This window comes from Chelmon rostratus, chromosome 11 (assembly GCF_017976325.1).
Source record: "Chelmon rostratus isolate fCheRos1 chromosome 11, fCheRos1.pri, whole genome shotgun sequence".
Taxonomy (NCBI): domain Eukaryota; kingdom Metazoa; phylum Chordata; class Actinopteri; order Chaetodontiformes; family Chaetodontidae; genus Chelmon; species Chelmon rostratus.
Genome location: NC_055668.1, coordinates 25,977,906 through 25,997,094, shown reverse-complemented (window position 1 = coordinate 25,997,094; position 19,189 = coordinate 25,977,906). Strand labels below are relative to the sequence as shown.

Sequence of the window (19,189 nt, the reverse complement as noted above, 5' to 3'; positions counted from 1 at the left end):
GCATCATTTTGTACAATATTGTGTCGTTGGAAAGGTAGGATGCCATTTTGCTTTGTATCTATTCATTTTTATGTGTTTTTCACAAAAGAATATTGGTGAGTGAGCAATTTTCTCTTTTTACATTTTTTAATTGGAATATTTTTATGATGTCAGCGGTAAACAAGGTTTGTTCTATATTCCTTTGAGCAAAGACTAAATCTAACAACAGAGCTAATTTTATCGCTTAAGTGACGCTACTGCTCACGTCCATGCAAATTTATTCATGCTGTGTTTTTGTTTTTTAGATATTTTGCATTCTGGATGTCAGTTGTGCAGCTGCAGAGTTCCTCTGTGCTGAAACACGACGGCCTATCAGACCAAATCTGCTGGTTAAATGATCGGATTTGAACTCGCACACAGGCACAGGCACAGCTTCAGCTTTAGCATTTCAAACGTTCCATGCCCCCTCAGTGTGATTGATGGCTGCATCCTGCAGGGGGTGTTCAGGTAATCAGGCACAAAGCAGCTCAGGTGGTTTGAATGTCACAGCTGTCACAGATCAAATGAGGGAGGATTAAAACTTCTGCAAAAATTCAGTTTTCAAGCATCACAGGCTTCATTCGTAGCGCTCTTTTACAGCATCCTGACAGAGGCAGCTGCAAAAGCTTCATTTGATCCATTCATGTGCAGCATCGCCCCAACCAGAGCAGAAGTTTAATTCACGAAAATGTCCATCCATGGCCCTGTTCTTTCTTTCTTTATTCACATCACTCCCACGTGGCACAGTGTGAAACTGGAGCTCAGATGTTGTGAAGGTCAACATCTGTGGCCGATGAAGCTCTGGAGGAGGTGCTGATAGTTCTGTTGGAAAGGAAACAGTCGAAGGTATCCGGCTGCAGGTTTGTGTAATTTAGCACCGACGGTTGTCATAGAAACAACCCATCAGGTCCTTAAGGAGAACAGTTAAAGTGCATCATGTATCATCTTTAAACCTTTTTTTATTTCTGTGAATGTGTTTCTATGTTTATATAAGTGAGATTTTATCAGCCTGTTTTCATGCATTTTTACACACAGAACACCAGAAATTTGACTCAAACAGCTACGTAAAGGTTTTAGACCTCTGGTAGCACCATGGATCTGCTTTCTATGAGCGGGTTTAAATGACTAAATATCACCAAGTTTTACATTTTTATCACTTCAATGACAAAATGCTCACACTGATTGTATTAAACGTCCAATGTTTGTCGTCTCTCTTCCTCACAGTATTCACTATTCTGTGTAATGTGCCTATGTGTAGATAAAATACTAAATAAGGTTAAAGGTCTGTTCTACTAAATTGTCAATAAAATGCTGTTGATGCAACATTTATGTACAACCTGAAACACTGACTTTTCAACTAAATTTAGTCCAGTTTAGCCCAGTTTAATCTTAATCCAGATCATCACCAAAACCATAAACAACAAAAATCTGTCAGTGAGGGTCTGACCACCATGACTGTATTTCTCATGAAGCTCGTGTCACTTCCTGTATTAACTGCCACCGCACAATAAAAAACATACATATTGCAAAGACAAAAGAGCTGCGTATGAACTTCATCTACAAATGAAAGTCAGAGGAGCAGCATGAAATGAGCTGCAGCATCTCCAGCTCACCAGTGCTCACTCCAGCTTGGACATGTGACGTCCTTTACATCAGTGGCAGTTTAAACATGTCAGCAGAGAGCAGCGCTCTCAGCTTTAAACGGTTTTTCAATGACAGACAGCTCGTTTTCAGCCTCCTCCCATCCTCTGTCCATTTCACCTTCTGTCTACTGCTCTTTATCTCTATAACACACACACACACACACACACACACTTGAGGTTGTGGTTTGGTGTCATAATCACTGCAGTAATCACAGCAGAGGAGGTGACGGCGCTGATTGCGGCCGCCTCTCAACGACCGTTGAAAAGTAAAAAGTCGATGCCTGTGTTTGCCGTCAAGGACTCAGAGTCATCACCAGCTCATCTCACACACACGCACACACACACACACACACACACACACACACTCTCTCTCTCTCTCTCTCACACACACACACAGTTGGAGAAAAGATAGTGACCTTCTGTCAGGGTTTCAGTCTTGTGGGAGACATTTTATCCTCCAGTTAAAATACAGAGAAGAGATGAAGTTGGTGGCAGGTGTTGGAATCAGCTTCCAGGAAACAGGAACAAACCCTGCAGCATGTGTAAAACCTTCAGCGTGTCTAAAACCTGCACGCAACACGTTACAGGACTACTAGCACACTACTGATATGTTAGGAACACTGCTGCTGTTCTTGCAATGCTGCAGCTGTGAATATTTCAGATTTCCATACAGGAATTAAACTTGTTTTGTGTTGTGAACAAATGTGTTGAAGCAAGAGTCTAAAATCTGCAGTTGATTTAAACACTAAATGCCATCTAGTGTTTGCACATCAGACCGTTTCCTCTAACAATTACCTGATGAAGTGTTTCTTCTTCCCATCAGCTGCCTGATTGTTTGTTTCCAGAAACAACCAGTAGGGGGCAGCAGAGTCCCAGCTGCTGTCTGCTCTCCTGTGAACGAGCACATGTGGCGAGCACAAGGACACACACACACACACACACACACACACACACACACACACACACACGATTAGAAGAGTGGCTTCTAGTTTAAAACATCACAGCTGTCACTGAGCACTGTTTCTGGCTTGTAATGTTTATTTAAATCTTCATTAGATGACATGTTAAAAGACACACTCTCAATTACAAAACAGTACTTTGAATGAGTCGGTCTCATCAAGCGGAGATGGAAGTAGTGAACACAACACCCATCTTGCAATTTGCACATTTTTGTTATTTATATATATTATTTATATTTTAGTCATTTATTTGTTTTCTCGGGCTGTCGGTCAGTCGTGCAGCATCCTGCCATTTGCCTACACTGCCTTCGTCTTTATGCAAGCATCTGCCTCCGAGCCCATGTATTAGATGTTGGCATGGGTCGGGCTATTTTGACATAATTGTGGATAAGGTGGTGGAGACCAAAGCAGAGCTACAATAAGAGGGAATATTTGACTCACAGTCATCAGGTGAAGACAAGCACGGCTCGAGATTTACATGTAATGGGGTATTTTTCTAAGGTAATACTGCTAATTGTACTAAATAAAGGGTTTGGGTTCTGCAGGTGTGTAAAAACTTGAAAATGTGAAATAAAAACATGTTTGACAGGCAGGAAAGTTTCTTTGGTCCAAAAACAAACACACAAAAATCAAACTGATGCAAAACATCTCCCTCGTTTGCACACATTATTTATTTCCTCCTCACACGCGAACTGACACCGCTGATCTGCTTCTCACACACCTCGAGCGAACGACGCTCCTCACAGCTACGTCGCGCTGAGACGTCACTCAGAGCTGAAAACAAGGTGACATTTTCCTTCCTGATTGGCCCAGACTGGGCGGAACAACACGCTTGCACTTGCCGGCTTGTTTTTCAGAGCATCCTCCCCTCGCCAAGCAGATTTCTGGCAGCGTGTGCGTGGAAAGAGCCGTCCTCGGATCTCCACCAACCCCTGAGGTGAATGAGAAGGAGCTGGGCGGCGATGACAGGGTGTCGGCGGGGGGTTAAGCTGTGACCCAGATTTCTGCACGAGTCTTTGTCTTGGAGGACAGAGGAGATTCTCCTCATTCATCTCGCTGAGGGCCGAGTTACTAGCTGTTATTAATACAGTGGCAGAGGGAGAGAGAGAAAGAGATCGGGCCAATAGAAATGCAGAAAAAGGGAATTTGTGAGTTGTTTATTGTGTCAGGCCATGCATTATGGATTATTTTTGGCAAAGATGCAAATGAGACCAGATATTTGATTCCACTGTATCTGTTAGCTCTCATTCTGCAGATTTGTGCTGTAAAGGCCGCTGGCTCTGCAGGAGGTCATGTGGCATTCAGGTTCAGCAGCTTCAGTTTCCCTGCAGTGTGATTCTTTAGCGTTTCTACATATTTACTGGAGCTTCTTTCATTTCAACATGTAAGTCAGAGCTGCTTAACACCAAAATATCGTCATTTAAATGCTGTTAAAACAACAGCTACAGTAACAGAGTAGATCAAAAGAAGCTTTAGTGCTGTTTCTTCTTCCTTACAGGAGCTTCAGTCAAGTTACTGCCGGCAACACATCACTAAATTAAAACTATAGCAGGCATGATGTCGACAGAGCCGACAGCAAACACAGAAAAAAGGATCAAAACTTACTGTTTTTACCCTGAAAAGTCAATCAATTACACTATAAATCCAGTCATCGCGTGTAACATTGAGAGTCTGGTACATAAAAATCAACATATATGACGACAACATTCCTCTCAGCATTTTTCCTGTCACTGTCTATTTTCTGGAGCCTTTCTCTGAGTCGTCCTCAACACAAAGGAACCTCATTTTTTCTTCTTTCAGCAGAAAATAAAACGACTTTTGGTTTCGTGGAGACATTAAATGTGGCCAATTTAATCCTCTTTCTTTCACAAAATCTTTAAAAAACAAAACAAAAGTTGAAATGAATAATGTGTGTGAGCAGACGGGAAACGTGAGGCTGTAAAATAACACTGAGACTAACAGGCCTGCGCTTTGTGCGAGGGACAGTTCGTCATCACGTCGGATCGTGTTTCCAAAAACTGAAGTAAATGCGTAAAAGCTCGCTGATGCTTTCTGCCGAGCTGTTCTGTGAGGCTTCAGGTAAGAGAAGCCAAAAGGGACAAAAGGGTTAAAGACTGAAGGGCAAGTTTTCCTGCACTGAGCTCCATCTCTCAAGGACACGGTCTGTTTCTGGGCTTTATATTCATCACTTCCCCTCTCACCTGCTGCAGGTATGTGAGGACTTAAGCTCATTCTAGAGCACAAACAGGCAAATTTCTCACTGCAACCTGATTCTGATTGGCTCTTATCGTTTATTCATCGTCTTTAATCTCACTATACTGTTGGAACATCTGCTCACAGCTGTCTGGTGCTGTATGGGTCTGACACGGGACCTCCACCTCGCCAGGGTTCGAGCTACGTGCTTGTGGCCGAACTTGCAGTCATTTGGACCAATCGGCGTCCAGTGAGGAAGTGCTGGCAGCCACAGGTGGGCGTGGTTAAGAAGCAGCAATGGCGGCCAATAAAGAGGTTAACAAAAATGCTGCTCTAGGATCAGTTCCATCAGAACTGAAAAGTCATTTAAAGCAGAGCAGAGACGACTTTTCTCCAAACTGGCTCCAGCAAGATTTCGCTCACCTATGACATCACTTGGTGTGTCCATCTGATTGGTTGGAGTTATTTGATAGACAGTGATAGAACAGGTGACTCATCCAATCAGCTGCCAAGGATTTTTGAACATGGCTGCTCTTTTTCAAATGCTTCCATGGAGGACTTCTCACATGGTTCTGTGTGATGAACCGTCTGTCAGACAGTCTATAAGCAGATACTTCAAACCGATGGAAAGAACACGGATGTTGTGATGTTTAGTTTTGAAATATATGTACAATTTATGTTCAAATGAAGTCAAAGTTTGGTGCCTTTGCAGCTGAAAAACTAAACTCTAGTTTTTTGTCGTCACTGAAGCATCAAACCCCTCGAGGTGTCGCCCAGAGAGAGCGACCTTGGTCCATTGTCTTCTTCTCACAGACGTATACAGGGTTTTGTCAGGAGGGGTGAATGTGGGAGGTGGTCTTAGTTTTGGGTGGGCAGTTCTTGGAATGGTCCCCCTCCTTCCCTCCTCCTTTATCCTCGTCGTCCCCCCTCTTTTATCCAAGTGTTCGTGGCCCCCACATTCTCAGAGCGACTGCGAGCCGCGGAGCGTCACATGGTAAGAGCACCGGGCCTCTGCCCACACTAAACAACAAACACTCAGCTCCTCTTCATCACTGCTTCTTCCTCAAAGCGTCAGAGCAAACGTTAGAGCGCTGCAGACGGCGAACAAACTGTTGTTTTTTTTGTGTTTTTTTTTTTTGCCATGACTTATTGATGAGGGGTGCATTTGGAGGAGTGGGGGTGCGCTTGGAGGAAGGGGGATTATTTTTGTTTTGGTGCAGTGCGTCTTTGTTTTTAGCTCCCAGAGAAACTCCAGTTAAAATGCTGCAGTGGAGGCTTTTAGTGGCAGCAGAGATCTGTGTAATCTGTCACTTTTAGTTGTTTTTATTCTTATTGTGAAAGAAAATCCTCAATATTTCAAAATAAAATAAAAAAAAATCACACCAAAGCAGATTTGAGAGGAAAAAAGGAAACACAGGATGCAGAAGTAAAGTTCAGCTCATCTTGTTTATCTGAAGTCTTTTAAGTGAAGAGGTGAACACACAGTTCAGCCGTGGACCTTCCTCTATTAACAGCTCGTTGTTGTTTCTCAGCGTCGGACCTCCAACTCAACTGAGGAGATCTTCGTTATACTGAGCGTCAAATTCCTTCAGGCTCAGTTAGACACAAAATGTTCACATTTAAAACAATGAAAAACATGTAAATATGCAAAAACTGCGTTTACACTCTGCTGGACTAGAAGAAATGTTCGTTATAGAGAGCTGAATTCAGACTATAGCTGACGCTGATCCTGCTTGACCGACACAAAGACCTGCTCTGGACCACTAAAAATGATGATTTTAAAATTTTAAGCACATGGAAATAATACATTTAACTTGAGGCTTAAGCTTGATTTTATTTTTAATTCTTAGGTTCAATATCAATGAAATAAATCACAAAACAATTTATTGTTAACTTTGATGTTCACACACACATTAGGCTCCAATACTTCACTGCAAGTCAACGCTGGAGGGAGATACAGAGCAGTGCACAATATTACTGTGATAATATGTTGAGATTCGTATCAACGCTTGTTTCCTCATTTAGCAAACGTTCTTATCTCGGCTTTGCAGCATTGCAATAAGAATTCAGAATAATAATAATAAAAGACTCTGATGTCCAAAAGCCATATTGACAGGTAAACGCAGTGCAGGCGGGCATCAAGGCCCCAATCATTTTTTGAGGGGTTTAAGGCCAAACTGAGGGGGCATGGCAGCCATGGCCTCCAGGAACTTCCTGCCCTGAATGGAAGGATAAAGCACAGTGTAGATGCTAACGGCCTCCCTCTGTGTGGTCTGTTTTATAACTCCACAGGCCAGACTGGATTATCATCTTTCCACCACCATCACTGATCACTGATCAGTAATTTCTTTCTATTGCAGGTGTCCATTCATTTTTTCTAACTGCACACCTTAAAAACAGGTGTAGGTTGATGGCCGCCCTGCATTTGGCTGTGCATAGTGCTTTTTATGTAGCATTGAGGAAGCTGCTTCAGTGGAGTGCAGGCAGCTCAGGAGGTGACGGGAGTCATGACGAGTCTGCCGTTTATGGTGCGTAGAGTATTTAAGAGATGAAAACATGCTCTCCCAGCTCACACTGGCACGGCGTCGTCTTGATTTGAGGGCTTTTAATTTGTGGAATTTATCTTTTCCGTGTTGTGAAACTCAATTTCAAAACTGTTTAGGGTTTTAAAATTCACTCTTCTTTTACCTCTGGTTTGGTCTCCACCAACTCCAGAGAAAATCAGATGGCATCTTTTCAGGCACCACATCTATTTTCTTCAACATGAGCGTACGAGCGTCACGCTAACGTATTTAGGTTTAGTCACCGAAACTGCTCGGCCAGGTTTTGCTTAAAATAACTACGTTACTGTTACGTACGAAACGTAACTTGAGAACGTTACGTAAGTTAAAATAAGTCAGCGTTAACTTTTGGCTCCATTGATCCACCTCACCTTCCTCCATAATTTGTTCCTCTTTACACCACGTCACCTGACTTCCTCCTTTGCCTCCGTCATAGTTACTACGGCCACTAGAGGTCGCCGCTAACAACAGATGCTAGGTGATAAGACGACCGACGTGGACGTTTTTCTGGTTCATTTTCTTACATTTCACTGTACATGTGTAACCACAGCGATCACGTGTTGTGCTCAGACTGCTGCTGATGTGCAGCCGTCAGCCACTGGTGTAATTCCCAACAACTCACCGTACGATAGAAACTTTTTTAACATTTTCACTGAGCCCGGCGGGAACTGAAGCACTCACACTGACGTTATTATCTTGGTGTGTCCACTGCAGGATTAACGAGCACAAAATATCATCTTTGCAGGAAGTTTAGGACAATGATCAGAAATCCTCTGAGATCAGTTTGTTTGACGACACTCTGGAACAGAGTGTCCTTTAGCTCTCATTTTGTTTAATTATTAATAAAGGGATTAATACAGCCTGTGTTGTTGTTGTCACGTCATTAACGTTGAGTGTTGATGCACTGACCCTCATTAATACAGTCGCTAATTGTTTAGAGTGCAAACGCAGTTAATGAAGCACACGGCAACGACGCTGAGGAACAGACTGCAGGCAGAATCAGAGACAGAGCAGAGTCTGAACATTTACATCCACTGAGATCACTTTCATTCGTTAACTGACTTCACTGTCACATTAAAATTCTATGAAATTAAGAAACAGGGCTGATATTTCTTATTGCAGATACGCTGACGTCTCTGCTCTGCCTTTGGCCGTTTCATTTTTATTTTCATCATTTGTTGTTTTTTAGCTTCATAAAAACATTTTTTTTAAAAAGAGAAATAATAAATAAATAAATGATGGATTATGAAGTGTGCGTTCAGCTGTAATCCTCTCCTCCACCCCCCCTCCCTCCCTCCCTGCTTGTTTGATAGCTACATGTCCGGTCTGGACTCTTCTTGGGGGAGTGTTTCTGACGCTTGGCTGGTTTTCAATAAGCCGCTGACAGACACCCCCCCCCCCCCGTGGCCATTGTCCGTTTTTACCATTTAACACTCGTGTTGTGCCTCTCTGACCCTCTGGGACACTGAAGAGGAAGGCCAGTTATTTAAAGATTAATAATGCTGAACCAGTGCAGTCAGCATGTATGATGATGTTCAGTTTACAGAGAATATTTTTCCTTCACGTCGTCTTTCGGCTCTGAGCGAGTTTCTCCGGTCAGAAAGTGGCGCTGGTGATGTCATGAGACAAGCGTTTGAAAGCCGCCTCTCAGACAAAGACTCTGCTGCAGGGATGATAAGTCAGGCAGGAATCTGCCGTCAGTCCAGGTCAATCACAGTTACTCCATTCACAACCTTTACTGTCAGCGTTTAGCTGAAACATTTACATTTTCTTTCTGTTTCCTGCTCATACCGCTAACATGCTTTTTAGTTTAAGTTAAAAAAATAGAGAAACACTTTCCTAATTGAGACAACAAGAATCAAAAGGAATCATTTGTTCTTTCACAATGGACGTCTATGAGAAAGAGTATTTTTGGGGGTCATGTGATGTTATAATTACACAGTTTGTCCACTATGCCAAACTGGCTTCAAAGCCTGACACACTTCCTGCAGGCTTGTGGGTGCTGCATGTTGTGTTGATGTATGCGATGGTGTCAGGTGCAGCTCTTCCTACTGTTTTGTCTAACACCCTGACGCTCCAGAGCGATCAGCCTGCCTGGCCGGAGTCCGTGTCTGCTCTGGAGAGCTGCATTATGGGACATTTGGGGTCCAGCGTTTTGGGAGCTTGACCGAGGCTAATGCTGATCCTCCCAGAGCACCTTACAACCCTAACAGTTGCTCTTCAGTTGTGATCATGTTGATCATCTTGTGAAAAATCACAGCTGTCCCAGAAAACGATGGCAGTGTAGCCTTTCTTCAAACGTTTGCACTGGAAGAAACATCAAGATTAAGCAAAAAAAGGAACTGTCAGAAACAGTGTTAGCAAATAACTGCATCTCTTTTTAGCTCTGGTTTGGTCTCCACCAACTCCTGCGAGTCTCTAACTTTGTCAGGTCGGTGCTGTATGTGCCTCTTCACTGCAGAGACTGTTGATTTGTCTGTAATGTGCCACAGAACTAAAACTCTGATCTCGAGGAGGCTAAAATGTCGACTTTCAGAGCGTTCAGACGTTCAAGCGCTTCAGAAACGAAACTGACTTTCAGATTTTCATATTTTCTCTTTTTTCTGCGTCCCAGCCACCATGAGTGTCCTGCCGTGCAGCTTCATCTTCCTCCTCCTCCTCTGCCTCCCCGTCCTCAGCGAGGCAAAGCGGCAGCCGGGTCAGGGGAAACCCGACAAGCCCCGCCAGCCTCCGCCGACGTCCCAACCGGCCAAGAGACCCAGAAACCGCTCAGTGCCCGGATCTGGAGAGCTGACCACCAAGGAGGGCCATCGCTGCATCTGGCAGACGTCCGGTGAGGGTCTGGTGAGCCTGCTGGTGAACTGCAGCACTGAAACACTGGGAGACCAGCAGAGGTGAGACGGCCAACGGCGATGACCTGTCTCGCCTCTCTGATGGCTCGGTCGGACCTCACTCCTCATGTTAAATTAATTATCATAATGGGTTTTATTATATTGTATTGTATATGATAATTACTTTAGTATTATGATGTCATTATTTATTCGTGGTCACATGATATTGATTATCACCATAACGCAAACGTCATGGACACTATCTATTCCAAATGCAGGTATTGGTGTCGTTATGCTGGTAAACCAGACCTTTGCCAGGCCTACGGGGTGAAGTCCAGCCAGTACTGGAAGCAGCTGGTCGGGAAGCTGAAGAAGAGGCAGAACGCCTGCGAAGGAGAGAAAGTCCTGAAGGCCAAAACCTGCAAGAAGGCCCCCGCCGAGGCCCACATGAAGCTCGCCCAACGCAGCGGAGAGGACGAGAGGAAGGGAGGGAAGAAGAAAGGGCCGACGGCCGCTAAGAGCTCGGACGGAGGGAAGGCAGAGCGGAGGAAGAAGAAGGAGGAGGAGGAGGAAGAGGAGAAGAAGAAGAGGGAGGAGTGGACTGGGTTTGAGGAGGAAGGCGTGGTGAACGACATGGAGCCGGTGCAGAGTTACTGCAGCGAGGGGTGGCACTCCGTCTGCTCCTTCTTCGTCAAGTTTTTTGAGGGTTGATGGGAAATGATGGCGGAAACGTGAAGCTCATTTCTGAAAACAACCTAAAGAAAGATGTTTTTTAACGTGCGGACAGCAGCAGGCAGCTAATCTTTAAACATATTTCTAATTTTATCTTCAACTTTGAGCTGCTTAAGGATAAAATATATCAATATCGTTGAATATTAGGAGTCCAGCAGAGCTTTCAGATGCTTTGATTTGGTCATAGAATAAAACACTTTGTTAATATGAACATGAATTTCTTACAAATGGCCCCCTGGCATTTAATTTACGAAGTTATAGCGGTATGATAATTAAAATCTGGCAATCTGAAGTATGAATCAAGCCTATCAATACTGGATGAAAGGTAAAATTCCCTCCCAGTCGTCTCAAACGCTGACAATCTGCTGAGGTGAACTCACAGCGGAGAGAAGAGCCGAAGAACCAATCAGATGACAGTTTAGCTTCGGGATGTGTTGTTTCATATAAAGCTTGTTGTAGTTTGTTTTACTCTCTAGAAACGTTAAATGAGACGAACCTGAAGGGTCGAGCTGAGTACACTGTGTCTAACATTAAAGCAACAATCGATCAGCCGTCAGCATTGATCACTAGATGAATAGACGTGTTGTTTTTCCGTATTCGTGTGATATTACTAATATTTTCTGTGAACTTTGTGTAACTGGTTTGATGTGTTTTGTGTCAGTTAGACCTCTGCAGCATTTTTTATACTTTTTACAGACATTTTAACACTGTTTCTGGAATTCTACAATAAAAACATAAAGAAATGTTTTCCCACTTCTCCCATGTTATTCACACATTCTCACCTGCAGATATGTATTCATTCACAGAGGTAAAAACCTCACGATGCTTCTGAAGCGTCAGTTAAAATATCTTGGTGTGGTGACACTAGTTCTGTTGATCTCACACACAACACTATTATTCTGAAGGGACAGCAGGGGTATGGTTTCCGGTTTTGGAAGGCGGGAGTGTGGTTAAAAACTTCGAACTTGTTGGAAGCAGTTAAGTTTTGTGTGGAGTCAAATAAATTAACAGAGACTCAAGCTCACCTCTCGTCTCGTTTTATCGACTTCCACATTGGTTTATTTTTTGCAGCACAACATGATAAAATCTCATAAAAATGCTGTTCAGAAAGGAAACCATGAGTGATTTGCAGACAAGTTCTGAGGATTTTTGCGTTTTTGTAATGAACCGAACCTGAGCACCGTCAGTCTGGGTCCTGGTCTGACGACCCTGCAGGGAAACCTTTCAGGCGAGGCCACATTTCAGATGTTACACTGCTCTGTCTCATGAAGTCATAAATTATGGATGAGTCGTTCAGAGTCGCCTCTTCCTGTTTTTTCACTCTGTCTCACATGAATTAATTTTTTCTCACCTTTTAATGTCGTTGTCCAGTTTATTGATCTGTTAGCACTGACGCAGTGCTGCAGCAGAACAGAGAAAAGAGAAAAGACGGCGGAAACAGGAGAAAAGGAAGAAAATGAAAATGGACTGATTGTTCCATCGCCTTGAAAACTGCAGCTGCAGGTTTCCTAACTGGGTTCTTCCACAGATCTGTGGCTGCTTTGTCGTGATCTGTGAAAGAAACCCCTCAGATTTTCATAAAGAGATGGTTCAGAGAGAAACAGATTCAGTCACAAATACAGCTGTCACCTCGAGGGAAAGCGCTCACCTTTGCAGCTGGAGGTCAGTTCGCTGTGTGTTTGTTTACTGCAGAGACACGTGAGCCACATCACGGATCATAGACCAGCGGCCACTTCACGGTGGCTGGTGCACATTAACAATCCTAAACATGAATTTCACCATTTGATTGTTGGAAAGCTCGAATAATTATTTTACGCTTGTGTGCGCTGTTCCGGAGCGCAGTTACAAACAGCAGCTCCATGTAAAGGACTTGTTGCTTATCTGTGTTGAAGGGTAGGGTTTAAGGTAGCATCCCCAGGTCTTCAAATACAGACATGTCTCATACAAATGCACCAAGTACCCTTTAGCATCTGTATGAGACGCTCAGAGCAGAAAAGTCTGTGTGGAGGTGGAGGGGTGGGTAAAACATCTGTGATCTTTTCCCAAACCTAACAAAGTAGTTTTGGTGCCCAGAGCTAACCAAACTGCAATCACAACGTTAATCATGTCTGAAAGGCTTATAGGCAACCCCTGCTCCTAGAAGCTTGATTACTGGTAGTGCAAATAAGCACTGTGAGAAACCTAATGCCACCTGAATCATGATTTAAATCAACAGAATGAAGACTTTTTCATGAATGCATCAAGTTGCAAAATGTTGCTGAACATAATCCAGGCAGAACTTTGCTGAGACGCCATCGTTCCCAGGAGTACGTTCTTAACAGCATCAGAAGACGTTGGCAGCGTCTTTAACATTCTGGAAAACCAGAGAAGAGTCGAGTCTGGTTTGATCCCTCTTGGCCGAGGCATGGAACGGAGCAGCTCTCTGGGTGGAGCAGCGTGCCTGACATTTAGATAAAACCCTTAAAGGAGCTGGTCCCAGGAGGATCAGATGGTGCCTGTGAGCTTTGGGAGCATCTCTGTGGTTTTCGTCCCGTCCTGGTTTGAGTCCACTCAGTATTCCAGTCAGCGAGCCGGCTCGCCTTTAAAAATAGAACATCTAACTTTGTGGTGGAACGATTCCCAAGGACAGAAAAAAGGGGGAAGAAACGGGAATGTGGAGAGCCTGGACACCTCTCAGTGGTTGCCATGTCAACAAACCAAGTGGATGTGTGTGTGTGTGTGTGTGTGTGCGCGCGTGTGTGTGTGTTGTAGTGAGATCTATGGCAATTTGGCAGAATGTATAGTGTAGCCTGCAATTTGTTAAAAGGGGTTGTATGACCCTGTGGACACACACACACACACACACACACACCCACACACACACACACACACACACACACACACACACTAAAGAGCTACAGTGTGAACCTAGAGGGCTTTTTATTTTGCTTTGGTGAGACATGATGATCACACACTCATCCGTCCATTCAGTTCATTTGTTCATTCATTCATGTGCTCATCCAGACAACGTGCTAACATGCTAATCTCTGATAGATCTCCTATTGCGACGGGGCAGACAGTTCGGTCACAAATCACAGGAAGCACGAACATAAAGTGCCAGCTCAAGTGCTCCTTGGCAGAGATCCTGCAGCTCGGAGAAATATTCCCTCCTGAGGAGTTCAGCTGGGCTGAGGGCTGAGCACTGCAGCTCCGTGGCTTATGATTTACATCATCTGCATAATCAAACTATTCAGTGGGCCCTTGTGCTCTGTATGGAGGCATCTGCAGCCCTTATGTTTCTCCACTCCACACCGTGCGTCTGTCTGAACTATCATCCACATGCATGCATGCTGCAGCCGAGCCTGTGTGCTGGACTGCCCTGCAGAGGACTCCACTGCGTTAGATGCACAGTGGATGGTGGGATTGGTGGATTGTCTGTTAACATTACAGGCTTTTCACATCCAGGACCCCAATACCCACATCATAATCACCTCTCCCACTTCACATCTCCACGATGGCTCGATTGTCCTTTACAACACACACACACACACACACACACAGCAGGGAGCAGCATGGGTCAGATCCTCCATAGATTTGGACACTAAGACCCCCCATGTCGGACGCTGGCCGTCTGCCTGTAAGGACTCAGGCACAGCGAGGGTCTGGCAGCTCGCCGCCTCAGTTCAGCTCCGCTTTTATTCCTCAGCTTTTCTCTGCCGTCTTCATTTTTCCTCTCTTTGCTCATTGTGGGCACACACCTTCACGCACGCTGCCAAACAAATGCTTCCAGCGAGCTGCAAAGACCCTCCCCAACTGCTTTTGGGTGATTATGTCGCCAAACTTTGCCTTTGCTTCTTCAGCGCCTGCTGTCTCTCCGCAGACACAAAGATGTCATTTCTCTGGCGAAGGTAGTTCTGCTTTTTGACTTTGTAGAAAGTTTGTTCTGATGGATTCAGGATTTTTCTGCAGTCTATAGTTTCTTTCAGTCAGTCAGAGTTGAGGGTTTTCTGTTGGGGAAACACTAAACAACACCATGAAAACTCTTTGGTGGTGATAACTGACTACAGTGAAGAAGAATCATCACTGCAGATCACTCACAGTTCAGGGGTTGATGCTAAAGACCAATAAATGACTTGTGGTTGTATTATTTGTCCACTTGAATTTTGAACATTTCCAGAACTCGCAGACAACAGATCTGCTCCTGCTCTCTAAAGATCATCAATTAAATCTGCTGCTTTCCTGTTTGATTGCACAGACTGAAGGCTGCTGGCTCTGGTCCCTCCTCAGCTCATGTTGTCCAACCCAAGCAGCTGCTCCTGAGGTCAATGAGTCTCTGCTGCCCTCTGCTGGAGAATGGTCATGACTGCAAAATGTTAGTCAAAGTCAAATTTAGTGAATCCAAAATAAATCCAGCCAACAAAGCCATCCACCAAAAATCAATGGAGGAGTTCTTCCCGTGGTTAGACACAATCCTGACATGTAACTTACAAATAAAGCTTCTAAAAGGGCTGATTCCAGCACAGCTTTACGTGTGCAAAGTTAGATTTAAATGAATAAAACTTCAGATCTAGAATAAGTGCTAAATCTCAGAGCTTTCCCAAAAACAAGATAAGATAAGATAAGATAAGATAAGATATACTTTATTAATAAATTTGGGTGCTACAAGCAGCAGGTTGGGAAAAAAATAGCAATAGAAATTGAGAAATACAAAATACAAAGTAAAGGTGGACTATTACTATACTATTAATGTACAATTACACAAAGGGCTTATGTCAGAAAAAAAATCTGTAAAAGAATATATATATAAAATATATTTTGCTGCAAAGAACTGTAAGAAAAATTGCCATAAAAATAGACTGCCACCTTTGATAACAAAAATAAAATCTGATCCCCTGAATGCTCATCATAGATTATTTTTGCCAAACAGTTTGAATGTTATCAATAAGCATTAAGTGATGCTTTTTTCATTATTAATAACGGGACACATGACCTGCTAAGATTTCACCACCAGAGGTCACTGATCACTGAAGTAAAAAACACCACCTGAGGTGTGAGCGTGTATGAGAGAGCAAGAACTGACGAAGGTACAGTACGAACTGTGCAATATAGAGATCTGAGTTTAAAAAAACATTCTTGTAGATCCACACAGTCACTCCTCATCATCAAAGCTGCAGCCAGCAGTAAGAAAAAAAAATCATGCTTAAAGAGAATCAACATTTATTTTCTTTTTAACACAAAAGTCTGATTAGATTAAATTTCATCTTTTGTAGTTTGTAATCTATTACTATCTGCAACAGTGAGTGAAGTTGGATTCCGCTCACATTTCGTCTTATCTCAGCCGGCGGATGGGTTTGTCCTCTTGAACCGTCCACCTGATAGCAGCATGCTAGCTAAGAGAAGTGGGCATTTCACGCAGCTGCTGCCTCTTGCATCAGAGCCTGCTCTGTTCATCCAAAGGTTGACACACGAAGCAGGTGACTCATCCCGGCCTCGTTCTCATCGCCACCTGCGTGATAAATGAGTTTGTCTGGCAACTCATTTACTTTAAAATACACAAATCAAACCCAACCCGGCAGCTGAGTCCAGCGTTTCACTGACTGAGCAGGAGAATGACATAATGTCTGTCCTGCACTGTGCTGTCAGTGGGGGAAAGACAGTGCAGACGATGCACAATAACCAGAGACATCCTTAGTGTTGACCAATCAGTCAACCAGCGTGCACTCAGGTAACCACCACGACGAAGAGGGAGGAGGAGGAGGGATGCTTAGGTTGCTGGTGGGACAATAAAACAGAAGAGAAGTTTGAGCGCATCCACAGTCAATTATTCCTTCTTTTCTTTTCATCTCGCTACGCCAGCGTCACACACACCTCTCTGATGTCCTATGAACGTGTGCATCACCCTGAGATAAGACGTATCATGATTGGTTGGGGTCATACATGTAGTCTCATCAGTCACGGCAAGAGTTTCTGGCACTGTGACCATCAAAGAGAAAAATGACGTGCAGTCTAATCCTGGCACAACACCCACATGTACATGTAATATTAACATTAGCTAGCTAGCATTTTCTGCTAACACTGTTTGTTAACACGCCAAAGACATTTTAAAGTCTCGCGTTGGCGTTAGTGATACACAGCAAAACCGAATCGATGCTTGTTTGCTTGCTTGGTGACGGAGAGCCGAATACTTTTTAATGTGTTCGCTAACAAAGTCGTGATTAGCTTTTAGCTGTCTGGCTGTGTTGGGGTGGTGGGCCCTGCATGCTTTACAGAAGAAGCAGCAGCTTTCTTGTTCCATCTCATTTGCTGGGGTGGAGTTGGTGACGGCTCAGGATTTGAGCCGTCTTCTTGGGTAACAGATGGAGGAACTGATGGCACTGCAGGTGCAGCAGGACTGCGTTGCCTCTGCAGGGAACCGCAGCGCAGTGTGAACAACTGCTGTTTGCAAGAGTCTGCGTTGGAGACCGATTTAATGAATTGAATGAAAACAAATTAATGGCTTCATGTAGGATTAAGATATGTTGAACTGGTAATTATTTTTTCCCTTTGCCCCTGTTAATGTCTGATGTTGCTCTTTCCGGATAGCGAGAGTCCAAACAGTCTTGCTGACCTTTTGTCGTCCTCCGGTGTTGGACTGAAGTGACTGCTGGACTAGTTCCTGCAGTATGAGTTGCTCACGCTGCTGTCAGGATATTTACACAAGCTGCAGCCGCATCAGTCAACCAGCAGTCAGATTACAGCTCGGCCGCCAACGTCTGGCTATTTCAAGACCAGCTGAGCCCGAGATGGCACACTGCCAGTGTGTGTGTGTGTGTGTGTCGGGGGGTGTGTATGTTAATGTGGCTCATGTAAGGACAAGAGCGTGGCTGAAAATGTTCCAACATACTGTGAGCCTGTCAATAGATGGATGATAGATAATACACTGCACATGCTGTAAGACTGTGTGTGTGTGTGTGTGTGTGGGTAGGTTTGTCCTCAGGTGTGCCAGTCTGAGGGTTAGAGAGGGATACACACCCCACCGAGTTCAGACTGCAGGGCTGGAAGAGACTTTTACCTTCTCCTAGCTCACTGGGCCCACTGACACGGGAACTGAGGACATGTATAACTGTTCCAGTCTCAGTACACCCTCCTGAAGTTCAGCAGAGACCGGGATCAGTTTGGTCACCTGACCTTTTTGGAGGTGGCAGCTTATAGAGCAGCTCCAACACCCGTCACTGGCGCCCACTGGTGTTCCTCCAGGACCTGAAGTTCCCAACACATCAGTATATGACCACTGGAGGGTACACGCAACAGGTGACCTTTTTCATACCAGAACCTCGTCATCACGTCGTTAACGTTTCGCAGTCGCAGCTATTTTCTCCTCATGCTGCTTTTATTTTGAAAGGGCTGCATGAGGTTGTCATGATAACCGGAGAATTTACAAGAGAGCAGCTGTGTGTGAGGGGAGAATTCATGTCATTGAGCGACGTCATTTCTCCTGAACTAGTCAACGTCTCTGAACACCTGCGCAGGTGTTTTCAGTTATTCTGGCTGGTTAGAGCTTTTCAGGACCGACACTTGGATCACATCCCTCTGATGCTTCTCTGTCTGTTGGCTGATGGGGTGAGACAGATCACACCTCGATGATTCCTTTGATTAAATGAGGTTTGATGGCTTCAGAAATTCTCTGCGTACCATTACAGGTGACTTCATTCAATCTGCGGATTATTAAGATTTTGTTTGCTTCACAACAGATTCAGCTCCGAGAATCATAAAAAAAACAATTTCATGGTCACTTGACTACTCCTAGTGGGGGCCTCTGGGCCATGGTCAGGCAAAGGGGTCGTCTTCAGGCCTGCTCATGTTCTAGGTGAAGGGAGAGGTCTGTTTTGCTCTGCTCGAGCATGATGCAGCTGTTTAGGGAAACTGGCGCCCTTCGGACAGGGAGAGGAGCTCCATTGCCGAGGTGATGGCGACCTGAAGACGCTTGCAACGTGAGCTGGGGAACGTGGACGAGCATAGTTTTATGTACGGAGAGCCAATCAATTGATCACATATTCTTATTGCCTGCAGAATGACCATAATTGGGTATGAACCAGATCTAGCGTTCCCAGCTCGGATAAAGGACTGATCACAGGAAGCAGCGGGCAGCGTTCACACTGTGGTCATAATATACCTGTTCTTCTCTGCATCAATAAACCTTCCTGCATTAAGACGTCGAAGTCTCCAGACAGCTTTCCTTGGGGGGCACGAGTAGAGCAAATACAACATTTTTCTTTCACTGGCATGATGTAATG

General features: G+C 44.3%; 1 protein-coding gene across 1 annotated transcript; it reads left to right on the top strand.

The window, feature by feature from the left end:
• The first annotated feature begins 9,400 nt into the window (after nt 1-9,400).
• fgfbp3 (fibroblast growth factor binding protein 3) lies at nt 9,401-10,916 on the top strand. The gene is made up of 3 exons (XM_041948136.1): nt 9,401-9,410; nt 9,989-10,268; nt 10,484-10,916. Exons 1-3 carry the CDS (start codon nt 9,401-9,403, stop codon nt 10,914-10,916), a joined length of 723 nt encoding a protein of 240 aa, XP_041804070.1.
• The last annotated feature ends 8,273 nt before the right edge of the window (nt 10,917-19,189 follow it).

What these genes read in the sequence shown, in the direction of transcription:
- fgfbp3 (XM_041948136.1), top strand. An exon ending in ACACTGGGAGACCAGCAGAG is followed by an intron (nt 10,269 to 10,483) that starts GTGAGACGGCCA and finishes TTCCAAATGCAG; the next exon opens with GTATTGGTGTCGTTATGCTG.